The sequence below is a fragment of the Nicotiana tabacum genome, chromosome 19 (assembly GCF_000715075.1).
Source record: "Nicotiana tabacum cultivar K326 chromosome 19, ASM71507v2, whole genome shotgun sequence".
Classification (NCBI taxonomy): Eukaryota; Viridiplantae; Streptophyta; class Magnoliopsida; order Solanales; family Solanaceae; genus Nicotiana; species Nicotiana tabacum.
In genome coordinates this window covers 150234852-150249664 of record NC_134098.1, presented here as the reverse complement: position 1 = coordinate 150249664, position 14813 = coordinate 150234852, and the positions used below count along the sequence as shown (strand labels likewise).

At 34.5% G+C, this 14813-nt stretch overlaps 2 protein-coding genes across 2 annotated transcripts; one reads left to right on the top strand and one right to left on the bottom strand.

The window, feature by feature from the left end:
- The first annotated feature begins 244 nt into the window (after positions 1-244).
- LOC107820969 (uncharacterized) lies at positions 245-2872 on the top strand. The gene is made up of 6 exons (XM_016647336.2): positions 245-1028; positions 1575-1783; positions 1880-2056; positions 2190-2255; positions 2353-2421; positions 2527-2872. Exons 1-6 carry the CDS (start codon positions 386-388, stop codon positions 2596-2598), a joined length of 1236 nt encoding a protein of 411 aa, XP_016502822.1. The 5' UTR covers positions 245-385; the 3' UTR covers positions 2599-2872.
- Positions 2873-6874: 4002 nt separating this feature from the next.
- Positions 6875-14178, bottom strand: LOC107820970 (uncharacterized). The gene is made up of 4 exons (XM_016647338.2): positions 14022-14178; positions 12917-13026; positions 11607-11725; positions 6875-7367 (listed from the first exon to the last, which is right to left on the bottom strand). The coding sequence occupies exons 2-4, from the start codon at positions 12984-12986 to the stop codon at positions 7257-7259; spliced, it is 300 nt and encodes a 99-aa protein (XP_016502824.1). The 5' UTR covers positions 12987-13026; positions 14022-14178; the 3' UTR covers positions 6875-7256.
- Positions 14179-14813: the final 635 nt, after the last annotated feature.

The following is a 14813-nucleotide window of genomic DNA, read 5'->3' as shown; positions in this document are numbered from 1 at the left end:
ACACAGCTAATCTCACTTTATCCTTAAGCTAAGCTTCGTAAGCTTCAATAAATATATTAAGATAACTTAAATCAAGGGTTAATTAAATAAACCTAAAGCCATTCCCTTTGAACCAAAAAGACAAAAAGGGTAAAACGGTAACCGAATTTGTCAACTGAGGGTATTTTGGTCATTTTGTCCTCACGCACACACTAGTCACCATCAAATCAGCTCGATAAATTGCTTGCTAGCTCATATGCCATTTTCTGCTATTTTCTTTCTTCTTCACTAAATTTCATGAAAGATTTGAATCCATAGATCCTTAACTTTAGATAAAAAATTGTACCTTTTTTGTTCTACAGATTTTTGAAATTCTTGTCAAAAAAAGAAAGAGAAAATCTTGATCATGTTTAGTAGCACAGAGCCAATTTCAAGAGAAATGGATAAATTCAATAGTTTCTTATTTTCAAGTGGCGGTGGTAGTTCTTCAAATTTTAAGAATGGTGGTGAATTACAAGGAATGGAAACTGAGTTTTTAAGGAACAAAGAAATCATGTGTTCTGATTATTTTCAACAACAGTCATCACAGTTCCATCAGCAGAGTAATAATAATGGTGGGGGGTTAACGAGGTACAGGTCAGCTCCGAGCTCGTTTTTCGCCGGAATTCTTGACGGAGACGGCAATAATTCCGGTGAAAATTTTATTACTCATGATGGATCTTCGAGTTCGGATTCTGAATCCATGTTCACTGCCTTGTTGAACAACAACGACAACAACAACGTTAATAATAATAATAATAATAATAATAATGTTACAGTTTCTGGTACTCGGGATCTGAATGATCAGATCAGCAAAAATCAGCTGCAGTTTGGTTCTTCCTCATCTATGAAGCAGGAGATTGGAGAGGAGATAAAATTTGCTTCTTCTGCTATGGGATCATATGGTGTAGGAGTGCAAATGCAAAGTGGAGTGAGGTTGAGTAATGGAAATGGTGGTGGCTCTAATAATCTTATTAGGCAAAGCAGTTCACCTGCTGGATTTTTCAATGGTATGCTCATTTGCTCTTTTAACTTTTTGTTGGTTAAGTTTATGACAACTTTTTCAGCTTAATTTTGATGTGTAAGTGCTAATTGGTTGGTTTTTCCTGATTAATTATAAAGTTGATTGGCTTTTAGGGAGGATTTGATTGGTTTAAACTTTTGGGTTAGTAGATTATGTGACTTTTGTGTAGTACTTAAGGAGTTGACTTTTAGCTAGTTTTAGATCTGCCGCCTAGTGCACAAGGCATCCTGTGTTGCACAGGGTTCGGTAAGGGCGGCAGCCTAAGGGGTGTAATATCTACCCTAACCGTTGCTCCAAGGTTCCCTTCCGGATCTACAGAAAATAGGAAAAATTTGCCTTTGTTGATTTGATCCCAACCACTTAAGGTAAAAAGAGGAGGGAACTTTTCGTTATTTTGGGAATAGATTTGAGGGATTCAAGCTTTGTTTTTTCTTGAATTTGAAATGTACTGAATGATGGATGTGCTATTTTGATATAGTTTTACTATTGTAATCAAGAATGGGTAGATAAGAACTTTATTGCATAATTTCAGGATTTGATATAACGAGAGAAGTTGGGAATTATAGAGCAAGTAGTGGGGCTAATATGAGCTTCTCATCTGCTCAATCGTCTACCTCAAATTTCATGCCTAGCATTGCTGAGAATGAATCTTGGAATGACTCTATCTTCCATTCTTTAAAGAGAAATAGAGATGGTGATCTCAAAGTGTTTTCTAATGATTTCAATGGAATGACTAGTCAGGTACCTATTCTATTTTTTCTTTTCCTTTTTCTGGATTTGTTGTTAATCTCCTTGTTTTTGTTTCTTTTACTAATAAATGCTAATTTCATTTGTCAGAATGCTGAATCAAGAAACTTCACTACTTCTGGTTTAACTCACCATATAAGCTTGCCTAAGACATCTTCTGAGATGGCTGCTATAGAAAAATACCTGCAGTTTCAACAAGATTCAGTACCTTGCAAAATCCGTGCCAAAAGAGGCTGTGCTACTCACCCAAGAAGTATTGCAGAGAGGGTAAAATTCTGTCCTGTCACCTATTTCTTTCCAATTAATCATGTTTATTCTTGAACTGCACACTATCATACAACTTGTTTTAATTTTAAGTTGGAGTAAGGTTTAATTTCCTTTTCTTCTTGACAATTTTTAGATGAGACGGACTCGAATTAGTCAAAGGATGAAAAAACTTCATGATCTTTTTCCAAATATGGATAAGGTAGATTCTTGTGACTTAGAATTCATTGTATCTTTCTGTTTTTCTAAAAGAAGGTAAGAACTCACATGTTTTCTTGTTTTATGAAATGAAATGGCAGCAAACCAACACAGCTGATATGTTAGATTTGGCAGTTGATTACATTAAAGACCTTCAGAAACAAGTCCAGGTAACTACCAAGAAAATAAAATTTGCCTCTTCTCCATCAAACACTCACATGAATTTCCCACCAGCATTTTTATTTCCTCACCAAATTTACACTTCTTTAATGCAGACATTGACTGATAAAAAGGCGACATGCTCGTGCCCGAGTAAACAGCTGCAATGTTCAAATGGAACAACATGAACTTGATTTCTGTACAGATAGTAATAGGTGAAGTTAGATGGGAAGAGGGAAGAGAGTAAATTACTTTCTTTCTGCCCCAATATGATGGAAATATGGTTTATTGTATCATTAGCAATAAAGCAAGTGTAGTTATTTTTCCTTTTTTTAATGTATAATTGAGATTGAGTAGAACTAATAACAGTCTAGTGGGCAATTCCAATGTAGAGCAAATATGCTTATTGTATTATGCTGTTGTTTATTGGAATATGACCATGTCATTAGTTCAGAGATCTAACATGCTTGAGACAAGTCCTAAATTGCATTTGCAACATGTGTTTGAGATTAAGATCTTGAATCTGGAATTATTTCATGTCCCTATAACTGTCCTCTGAAAGCACTTCCGGTTTTCACGGGTTCAAGACGTGAAAACGCTTCTTGTGAAAATGCAATGTTAGATTGGCTACAATATATCCAATATGATCCGACCCTTTTTTAGATCCAAGCGAAAATGTAATGTAAGATTGGTTATAGTAATTCCAATATGGTATGACCCTTTCTTAGCAGGAGCTTAGTGCATTCCTTTCTCGTTTAAAAGCACCATAACTGCACTCCTTCTATATAGAAACACTCCAGTGGGGTCATGCATTTTGGACATAATAAGGAGTAGTAGTATATTGTATTTCCATTGTTGCTTGATATGCTGGGAGTAGAAGTGATTGATATGATTAGAATATGACGTGGCTGGTATGATATTTTAATGGAAGTAGATAAAGTTTCAAATCTGGTACAACTATATGCATCTCTATCTTTTGAAAAATCTTGTGGACTATTCTACCCTTAGAGACAGGGAGTGCAGTTACTTATTTAAGAGGGCATTCAATTAGTCAAAGAAGCATTAAAGATGACCTCACATCAAAGCACTTTCTTTCTGCTGTTTCCTGAGAAGCTTCACTCATGTAGCAGTTTTATGGAACTTACCAACAAACTAGTAAATTCAGAAAATATAATATTTTGATTAGTTAAAGTAAAATAATAAAATGTTCAAGAATATAATATCGTCGACTTCTCAAGTTCATCCATTTTCAAATTGGAATTGGATTCAATTGATCTACTTTTTACTCGTGTGGTAATTCTACTTTATGATAGACTTAGAAGCTGAGGTGGCGCGATAGCAAAGTTGTTATTCCTTCTGTTTTAATTTAGATGACACACTTTCTTTATTAGTCCGTTAAAAAAAAAATGATATATTTTTATAATTTGAAATAATTCAACTTTAAACTTTTTATTTTATTCTTAATGAGACGTTTAAATAACTACACAAATGTCATGGTCCCACAAAGCTTTTACCCCTTAAGCTTTTTATACCACAAATTTCAAAAGTCTCCCTCTTTTCTCTTAAACTCTATGCCGAGTCAAACCATCTCAACTAAATTGAAACAGAGGGGTATTATTTTTATTATGTTGAACGCAAAACTAAGTTCAGAAATTAATGGTATGAGTAAGTAGTAACATGTTCCTTCTAATCAAATGAATGTTAAATGTCAATAGAAAAGTCATACGTAATAAAAAAGAAATGAAACATTTTTTCTAAGTAGAAAATTAAGAGGGGTCGGAGTGATCTCATGATAGCAAATTAACTAACTAGTTAATGATAATTAGCTTATGGATTGACTTAACAACAATAATTAACATTAATTAGCATGTCGGCTGTTTGATGTGTTGTTTTCACGTTCACAATCACATTGATGTTTTTGGAGGCTACTTAATATGTACTGTACTTCTCTTTTAAACAAAAAAACAATTACATTGATGACAAAATTGGACCAAATATTTGTATGAGGGCCCAAGAAAAGATAACGTATTTGTTCAAACCTTATCCACACACGGAGTCACAAGTGGATAAGTTTGGCAAAAGAAGAAAAGGGAAACGAGGGAGTAATAACGACTTTTCTTGATTAGCAATCCATAAGTTTCCTTTAATAGTAAGAAAAGATTCTAGTCATGCTTCTAATCAATCCAACCAACCCTCCAAAAAGAAGGAACAGGAATTATAAGGTTCACAGTATTTTTCTTTTGAGAATAAATTGTTTTCTACAAATTGTCTTGGTAATTTGTAACAAGTTTTTTAGTTTATTTATCATTGATTAATGCAAAACATTTGAATCAACTCCGTGTTAGTTATTAAATTCTAAGAATATGCTCTAGTAAAAAAAGTTCTTCTATAATATACTCTCACCGGTCTACTTTAATTGATTTTTTAAACCTTTTTTATGGTCCATAATATTTAATTTTTTCAGATATCAAAAGAAATTAAATTCTTTTTTTCAAATTTGCCATTGGAGTAAAGAGCCTAGGAGTATTGTTATATTTTCAAGGAACAAATTAAAGTTAATATGATCAATTTCATTGTTAATTAATGCTAAAAGATGAATTCCTTAATAAGTATAAAAACAACCAAAAAAAAATACATTAAAGTGGATCGGAGTGAGCAATATATTAATTGCCTTCTTATAAGTTACCTACAATAAGCTTATGATTTGATTCCACTTGACTTGCACGAAAAATATTCTGTGTATTGCATTTTTTCGAATAATGATTCAGATAACACTTTTGCTATCTCTAGCTTCCTTTTCTTTTTGTCAAGGAATTTTTTCCAATAAAAAAATGACTTTAATTATTAATTACATAGATGTAAATGCTGAAACAAACCTTTTTATTATTTTCTCTTCAATTTCTTTTAATGTGGTAGGGTAAATAGGTAATGAAATGGAGTTTTTAAGGGTCTCTGCTGAGGAGTCTCAATACAGTGATGCTGAATTGAGACATGTAAATGGAACATATATCACTTCTATATTGAATTTTGGTTAACGTCGTTCACTTACTACATCATGCGTAAATGTAGTAATAAAAGAAGCGCTTAAGACTAGACAAAATTAATTTAATATTTGGTCAGCTCAGCCACCACAATTGATTTACACCTAAATTGGAGAGGAAGTAGTACAAGACTTCAACATATTGACTTTGTTATGGGTCCTTTTTGTACAGAGAAAAGGCACGTTTTCTCAATTGATTACCCTTTCTGCTCACTTTAATATAAGGATTTTCAAAATTGTTAGACCTTCAATTATGTCAGCAGCTCCTGTGCATTCAAAGTTTTGGGAAAAGCCCTTCACATTACTCTCTTTACTTCAACTCAACGCGACCATTCTTGACTTTTCAAAGGTCCACTTAAACTTGATTTGGACAGAAGGTGCATCACAGGCACAGCACATCATATACGACTGTAGATAATGATCTTTTTTTAAAAATTGGAGTGGGACGCGGTTGGCACTAGAAAACTCCTAGATATAAGGATATAAGTGTGATACACGATATACCCATAACTAGAACACTACTAGACAGGGGCGAAGCAAGAGCTTCAGACGCGGGTTCGGCCGAACTTGGTAACTTTGGTCCAAACTCTGTATTTGTCTTAAAAAATTCGTTGAATATATACAAATTATTAATTTAGAACCCATTAACTTAGAAGAAATAGAATCCCGGACCTATTAACTTCAAATCCTAACACCGCCTCTGCTATTAGACATGACTCACGACTCTCTACAACATACTTGAACCACCTACATGGGTTGTGATGGGATGGATAGGATTCCTCCACCCTTAACCAGAGGTTTCGGGTTCGATTTCTGCGTATGGAAAAAATCTTGTTAGGGAGCGCTTCCCTAACAATACGGCGCGAATCCGAATATAATCATGCTCCAATACGGGTACCAGACACCGGGTGGGAAACCAAAAATAAAACATACTTAAACCTGATTCTAATACCAACTTGTCACACCCCAAAACTTGGTGGAACATGATTGACACCCAACCTGAACTATCCATCGAACAAAGATAGTATGTTGTCATGGTATTGGAACCTGAGTTTTATTTATTCCTTCTTTTTGTTACCAGGGTTAACCCCTAAGCCATAATGTCTTAAAACAAGGACAGCATAGAGAAACCCTTACGCATGTCATGAAGATTATGACTGTCTTAGGACCTCCCATTGTTGTATCATTTATGAGAAATCGGGTATCAAATCTAAACAAGGACGACATAGCAAAACCTTCCTTGCTGTAATAAGGACTATTATTTCTAAGGACCTTCCCTATATTTGGTTCCGAGTCATGATGCCTCCTAGGAGACATTGGAATCGACATTTTCTTGTTTCTGTCACTCAGCAAACAGTGAGAGTCCTCTCTTCTTAGCAGAAGCACCATGTACAGGCACTAAAACAACATCAAAGAAAGAAAGATGAATAATGCTTTGTCCCATCTCTTTATATTATTGTGCTAAGCTCAATTTCATCCGGATCAGGTCAGCTTGCTCCAACGGTTAAGACAGTTGAAATTTCGTTCATGCTGCTTCTATCTCTCTCAAAAACAAAACTAAAAAAGAAAATTTTACAACATAAAATTCCTATGCTAAACATTCCTAAACTGGTGCCTCTTCAGAAACCCACTCTTTAATTTGATAATAACATGCACTCTATAACATGTTTGAAGCATGAATCAATGGGAAGAGAATTATTTCTAATGAGTAGAAAATGATCTTTCTCGTATCAATTGGGCAAATGTCTGATGAAAAGATCTTACCAACTAATAAGGGATCGCTGGAGAAGGTATGCCTTTGGGATTTTACTCTTCATCTAGATGGTCAAAGAGTTCTCTCCAATGAGACGCGGCTTCTTCTGGGGTTCGAAATGACCACAGGTGAGGCTTTGCTTTCTCACGTGTTTCCAAAATTTCCTGCTTCACAAGATCTAATGGTGAGTATGACAAACAAAACCAACAAAATAGTACAGGAAGCAGCAGTTACGTAGGAAAAGCAACTAATTTAGAAAAGCCTCTGCATCAACTAATCACATCTTCAGAAAAGCATCCAACCAAAAAGATAACTTTTGTAGCTCAGCGACCCCATTTAGAAGCAAATGACATAGCATAACTGCCTCGGTCAAGAATGTGGTTGGCGAATGAAATACCGATTCATTTATCAATCAGATTCACAACTGTGGATGGGATTGACTGTTATCACACAGATTTGCGGCACAATGAGCGTAAATTTTTACTACTTAGATTTGAAGCACACTAAGTGTCCTGCACTATGCAGGATAAATGTTTAGCATGGATATCAAAATCAAAGGACAAGCCTACTACCTAGGAGCTGTAGTTAGATGCTTTTTTTGTAGTATTTAACATATCAAAGACCTATATTTCTTTGACGACTTTGAAGGCCTAGATCGATTTGGTTTTTGCCGAAATACAAGCATGGCACTTGAGTAACTGACTTCCAGAATGGTTCTCAAAGACTAATCAGAAATTTTTTAATTCTTTATAACTGAGCCAAATGTCATGCAAGTCAAATTTCCTGATATCATGTAAACACCGACTGAAATGTTCTCAACCGAACTGAGAGATGGAATAAGGTTTAGGGAAAAGATGAGCTAAAACTTCAGCATCTGGGGAAAAAAGTGGAGGTGACGAGTCCACCAAAGGTAATTTATTATTGTATCTCATTCAGTCATTTGCTAACATAATTGAGCTTCTAAGCCAGTCAACCAACTGTGATTCAACTTGCAAATAGAAGCAGATTTTCTGTACTGTAAATTGCACTTAAGATTCTCAAGAGAGTGGAAAGTTCTAGGATAACATGATACCATAGTAAGTACTTTTGTTTAATCCCAAGGCAAGCACATAAAAAGTTGAACATGAGTATACCAAAAAGGGCAGTTTAGTATAGCAGCAACAAGGCATGCTGAAGCAAAGAATGTAAAACCAGAGTTGTGAAGCAAACTTCAGATGAGAAAGAAAGAACTATAAGAAAAAGGGTGAATAAGTGAGGCATCACCTCTGGTTTGGCAAAACTAAATTAACCTTCCCATAGTTTGTGAAATATCTAAGACTTACCCTCTAGTTTAATGTCATTACAAAAATCTCCTTTACTGCCAATCTCCAGAATTCAAACAATTAAATGCAAATATAAGCATATTAGAATTGTTTTCAACTTTACCCTCCGACATGATTTTATTTCCCTAAAACAACAATAAAGTCAAAAAGGAAAGATGCACATTAGAAAACCTTGTATCCTAGACCTTCCCCATTTGAGAAGTTTCTCCTTAATATACCTCCTCTTCAGACATACAAGTTTTCTAATCAAAGAGTTGATAAATTTGGAGAAGCCTAAGACTTACCCTCTAGTTTAATGTCATTACAAAAATCTCCTTTACTGCCAATCTCCAGAATTCTAACAATTAAATGCAAATATAAGAATATTAGAATTGTTTTCAACTTTACCCTCCGGCATGATTTTATTTCCCTAAAACAACAATAAAGTCAAAAAGGAAAGATGCACATTAGAAAACCTTGTATCCTAGACCTTCCCCATTTGAGAAGTTTCTCCTTAGTATACCTCCTCTTCAGACATACAATTTTTCTAATCAAAGAGTTGATAAATTTGGAGAAGCCTAAGATTCAATAGCCAATGCATCTAAACAAAGGAAGTTATATTCCTCATCCTATACTTACCTTTTTCTCATCTCTATTTAATGCCTCCTGTTTTTTATACAGGTTCAAAATATATTACGAATTTTTTATGCTGATTTTATTTTTCAATCTACACTATTTCTCAACAAAAAAAAGGAGACAGAGAGAGAAACAAACAAGTATGAAAATGTTTGTTACGGGTCCAATGCACAAAGTTTGAATGAAAAGTTTAGAGAATTGAATCTTGTAGGTTAAATGTCTGCAGCATCACCATGTACATTTGTAGTGACAACTCATGAAGAAGAAAGTTTTCACCAGCTTACCCCATATGAATTCTCCACATGTTAGAATGCTCATCAATTTACAGCTTCTATGAATTTTCCCAAGTCAAAACGGAAGAGAGGAGAAGAGACGGAGGAATTACTGATCTTGGACCAAGTTAGCTTCAGTCAAATCCGCAAAGGGGAGGTAATCTTCTAGGCAACAGATGTTATATGTGTGGAAAGAAGATGGAAGACACAGACCATCTATTCTGTGTTGCTAGATTGCTACACAATTGTGAAACCTACTTCTAAACCTTTGAAATTGACAATGCCAAAGACAGCCAACAGTATCTAGACAGGTAGGAACAGAGTGTCAGGGAGCAAATGAAACAAGGAAAGTTGAAGCATACAGGACAGTATTTGTGCAAGTAATTTTTTGGGTTGTTTGGAAGGAGAGAACCAAGCAGTCCTTTGAACATAAAGCAGTTTCAAATACATATGCTTGTATCTTTTGGTTGTTTTGCTGTACAATGAACAATGCTCATAAAAGAATCTTTATTTGACTTTATCAATTCCCAACCTCAATAAGAAATTGAGCTTCCTCACTGTATATAGCTAGCACACACTTGTTGCTGTGATATAAAGAACAGTACTCCCTATTTTCCACTTTATATAATACTACTACTATTTGGGGAATTAAACAGCCTTTTTTTTACTACAACTTTTTGATACATCCCTCAAATACCTTTAAGATATAAAAGTTGCAATTTAGAGTACTTTTTAACTAGTTTCTAATTATCTAAATTTTATTTTAAAAACTATAGAAATCGATGTTTGAATTGAGACCTAAAATTAAAAGGTTTGACCCTTGTCTCCGAACCCTTTCATTCTTTTTGAAAATGTAATTCAGGAGAAACATCCCACCAGCCCGCCAGTCCTCCCTCCCCTCTTCCCGCCTCCCTCTCGATCTCGATGTTTATACAATGTACATACCTGACACCAACTTAGTGTTGTTACATGAATAAAATGATATTTACTTATCAAGAAAAAGGCTCAAAATGCCATTCTAGAAATGACAGGTAACTCCAGAAGCAACAGCTTGAAATAAAAAAATATAGTCCCATAATTGATAGCTGTCAACGCCAGGGGTTATCTAATTGGTCAAGGATCAGAGTAAAACCTGTACTTCCTAAGATCAAATCATGCTATCATCTCTTCTCCTATTTTATCCCTCTTTAGCAAGGAGAAACGGACATCTATGGTGGTTAGTGAAGAAACAGCTTCTCATATGATTGCTATCATACAGTAAGTATTACTGGTTCTCATATGCTTGCTATCATACAGTAAGTATTACTGGACGATTCAAAACTCACCAACTATACACGCCACATGCCCTTTCAAAAAGGGTAACAGGCATAACTCAAGAAAAACATCAATGTGCCTTCTCCACATATTCGTTTCTTTCCATAAGTTTATTTTGGTTTTTGGTTTTGAGTTCTATCAGAAATTCAGAATGTCAAGCAACAAGCAGATATTGCTTATTAGATCACTTTGATTGATGCCACAATAGAAAACATAGTTCAGGCGAGTGTTGTGCTACATTGTAGAAAACCTATGACGAATAAAATATTGAATAAAAATCAGCATAATCAGGAGGAGGAGCCTTGCAACCTTGTAGCATATCCTGTATGAATCTAGACTTCTAGACATCTGAGATTGGTACCACCGTTCTCAAAGATAACATTAATAACTATTCAGGTTATATTTCAGTTTGTAAACCTTATCTGATGATCTCTATGCTAGCTATATATCAATTCGGATACATCATGCTCTGAGTCAAGCCTCCATACTGGTCTAAAAGAATAGCTTAACAAGACGGTGGCGGAAAAGGGAAATAAAGTATTCAATGCACAAGCAGCAGATTAAAGTTGAAACAAGTTAATTGAAAAATAAAAACGGACAAACTGGGGAGAGGCCACCCAGAATTTGGATTTTAGTTCGGCTGGAGACAATCATGGTACATCAAGAAAAAAACTGTTCCATAGCCACCAACCATAGCTTACGAGTAAGTGAACAATGATGTCCAAAATAACTCCAAATCTATGACTTTAAGTAATCTTACAAGCAACACAAGGTTTATTATCAACAAGTAAAATTTACTCTATTAGCATATTTGAATAAGTCAGAAGAAAAAAGGAACATCGTGAAACAATCCAGACTATGATGCAAGAGAGCACTGTACCTCCACTTCAGAGGACCTTTTGGTTTTTAAAGTAAGACAATCAAAAAGAGCACTCCACTTCTGACTACAATTATCAAGGACACCAACTCTATAGTACTGCTGCACCTGATGGACTGGAGCTGCCACAAAATAATTCTACATCAGACTAAGAAATTCTCAATGAAGAAATTGCGCGTAAGAACAAAAGACAAACAGATCTCGTATCAATCCCAGTGATATCAACTTTGGTTTCGTTCCTTTTGGGCTATTGATAAATTCATCTAGATAGTACAACCAAAAAAAATATGTTAACAACAGCAACATAACAGAAGGTATGGTGGTGAACCTTCTACTCGGAATCTAGAGTTTAGAAGCTTCCAGGCATTTCCTTCCTTAATAAGGATGGAAGAAGAACAAAAAGAAAAGGGTGGCCAGGTGGAGAAAACTGAAAATAGTAGCAAACAATATCATAAGTGTTCAGAAATCACAGAGCAAGACTCACATCACTTCAGATAAAGCGAGTTACCAGTAGTCTATGATACTGTTGTTCAATAGTTCACCTCAGTTGCAGCGGATTGGCTAATGCTACTAAAGGCAAGGATGAGCACATGACTTGTGTTTTGAAGCCCCGCTTAGCTAAACAGCAGTCTAGATCCTTGAAGAACCTGAGCTTGCAAAGCTCTCTTTGACAACCCCAAGAGAAGTCTCTATTTTGCTAGTATCGTGCTACTAACTAATTTATATAAACAATTCACCAGCCTCCTCGGTCTACCATTTGTTTGATCATTCACTAAATACTTATTTAAGGCATTCACGTGTTACAAACAGTAATCCTTTCAACGGAAAAGATAATTGAATGAAATTCTGTAATTGTTTGGTCATCTATCCAACTTTTCTCCTTTCGTCATCTAAAATAACCAAATGGTGAGATCCTATTAGTGGATATTGGCATCTCGAAACAATGTTATCGACTAATTGAATCCCGACATAAAAATTAATACCAAAGGGACAAAACTATTGTGATCCCTAACAATTAGGTTCTCCAAACTTCCCCCATTTGGTTACTATTATTAAGTCATGATTAAGAGGATTTTGATACCTTTAACAGAAACCCCAGCACCCTAAGCCTATTTTAGTTATGAGATAAGAAAGGAATGATTTGATTAAGAATAGAAGCAATTAAATACTGTGAAAATATATAAATCAAGCAAAAGATTGATGCAAACAAAGATACAACTCAAGCCACACAAATAAAGATTAGAGCTTATAAATTATTTTCTTTTTAAAATGCGGGGAACAAATGAATAAATCTAAGGGGAAAGGCAACATACAGTAGCAGAACCAGAGGGCATCAAAGTAAGGGGCGCATGATACTCGTCGTGGTTGCTTTTCTGAACTCATCTGAAAGGTTTGCTGAATTCCCCGGTAGAAACGTTGATGGCTGTGTTAAGAGAAGAAAAGAAAAATATGGTAAACTCGGAAGCCCCTAATCTATTTAAAAAGTCGTATTTGCCTCACTATGTATTTTTATTTTCAGTTTTCACCCTCCATAAACCATTTTAGAAGGGGGAATTATTCAACTGTAGTAAGAGCTTTATTATCAGAAACATTAACACAAAGTGATTAGCCGTTGGCAAAAAGCATTCATAAAATAAGAAAATATAATATAACCTATATCTATCAATTTATATGTATATAAATGAAACTGTAACACGCTTCACTATTGTAACAAGTAGCTCGAATGGAAGTTCTGACTAATTCACCATTATTTCCTAGCTAGGTACGGGAAAAGGGCAAAGAGAATAATAAATTTGCTTTTGAGAACATTCATATAGGCCCTTAAGAAGAAGTATAATCCAGCTTGGACAAGAATTTGTAATCCAAAATAAAAGGTTTTCTCCATCTGTCAGACCCAGTTCTAGTTACTTTTGGACTAATTCTACTTTAACAGAACGGGAAGGTGCGGAGAACTTCGATTAATAGATGGTCTCGGAAATAGCAGAATATCGCTGCGAAATCGATAAAGAACTTAAATAATGCCAAATAAACTGATTGAATACTGATAAAAAAATTCAGTACTGACTTGATAGACACCTCGAATTTGGTCTGAATGGTGCAGTTTTTAAGAAAATCATATTAGGTGATTTCACGGCTGTGACTAAAATCTACTTATTGTTTTACCCTAGAAGTAATTGAATTGAACATCCCAAAGCTCCCTTTTTCTCACACCTCCTATGTTCCTTTTTCCAACCAGAAAAAAGAGAATGAATCAAGACAGATTAGTTTTTCCTTTTCTATGTAACTACCCCCCGGTATACACTGAATAGAAAAATTACTCCAATAAAAACTACAAATTACAGAAATCATAAAAGACGTATTCATTCAGAGGACAATAAGGGAAACAAAATCAAACCAAAGAAGGACCCAAATAATTACCAAAATAAGTATAAAGAGCTCCGATTAAACGGTGATGTCGGAAGTAGCAGCAAAATCGGTAAACTTGAGATCAAAAGAGGAGAAAGAAAGTGGATGAACACTGAACAGACGCAGACGGCACCACCCGTGGTAAGAAATGACGAACCTAACCTGCTTCCCAAGCGATTTCATATGTTAACAAAGCTAATTTTATTATTCAAATGTTACTTTGTTATACTAGAGGTTCAAAATTTTAATTAATTAGTATGCTTATTTACGAATTAACTTAAATTTAGTATCATCATAAAAACGAACATAACTAATCAATGTCTTACTTAGTTTAGCAAAAAATTTGGTTAATAATCACCAATTAAAGAGTTTTTTAACTCAATTCTTTTAGCATAATACAAATTAGACTAAAAAGATTCCAGCTAAAGTAAGAAAAGAGAGAAAAATATCATTTCATAACATGCATTTTAAAGGACAAGAAAAATTTACCGCAATAATAACAATAACAAATATTATACCTCAGTTCCAAATAAGTTGGGGTCGACGATATAAATCCTCCTTCCTTTCGTTAAACTCAACTCATTAATTTATGTTTATAATAATAAATTATGTTTGTTAAAATTTTCAATATATTTTGTACGATCTTATTTTGAAAGAAAGCTTACAAGCATTTCGATATTAGAATCTGATTTTTAGATTGTCGAGGTTATGTTTACATTTAATTAAGTTCATTACTTATTTATTTATTAATGCAAAAAAACTTGTAGCTTATTATTATACTTTTGAAGTTTCTTGAATATCGAA

Bases quoted from the DNA above. Each gene is read 5' to 3' on its own strand.
- LOC107820970 (XM_016647338.2), bottom strand. From the start codon at position 12,986: ATGAGTTCAGAAAAGCAACCACGACGAGTATCATGCGCCCCTTACTTT. The intron at 11,726-12,916 runs GTATGTTGCCTT...ATTTTGTGGCAG, and splicing joins TGCCCTCTGGTTCTGCTACT to CTCCAGTCCATCAGGTGCAG. The intron at 7,368-11,606 runs GTACAGTGCTCT...CTTGTGAAGCAG, and splicing joins AAAGGTCCTCTGAAGTGGAG to GAAATTTTGGAAACACGTGA.
- LOC107820969 (XM_016647336.2), top strand. From the start codon at position 386: ATGTTTAGTAGCACAGAGCCAATTTCAAGAGAAATGGATAAATTCAAT. The intron at 1,784-1,879 runs GTACCTATTCTA...TTCATTTGTCAG, and splicing joins TCAATGGAATGACTAGTCAG to AATGCTGAATCAAGAAACTT. The intron at 2,256-2,352 runs GTAGATTCTTGT...ATGAAATGGCAG, and splicing joins TTTTTCCAAATATGGATAAG to CAAACCAACACAGCTGATAT.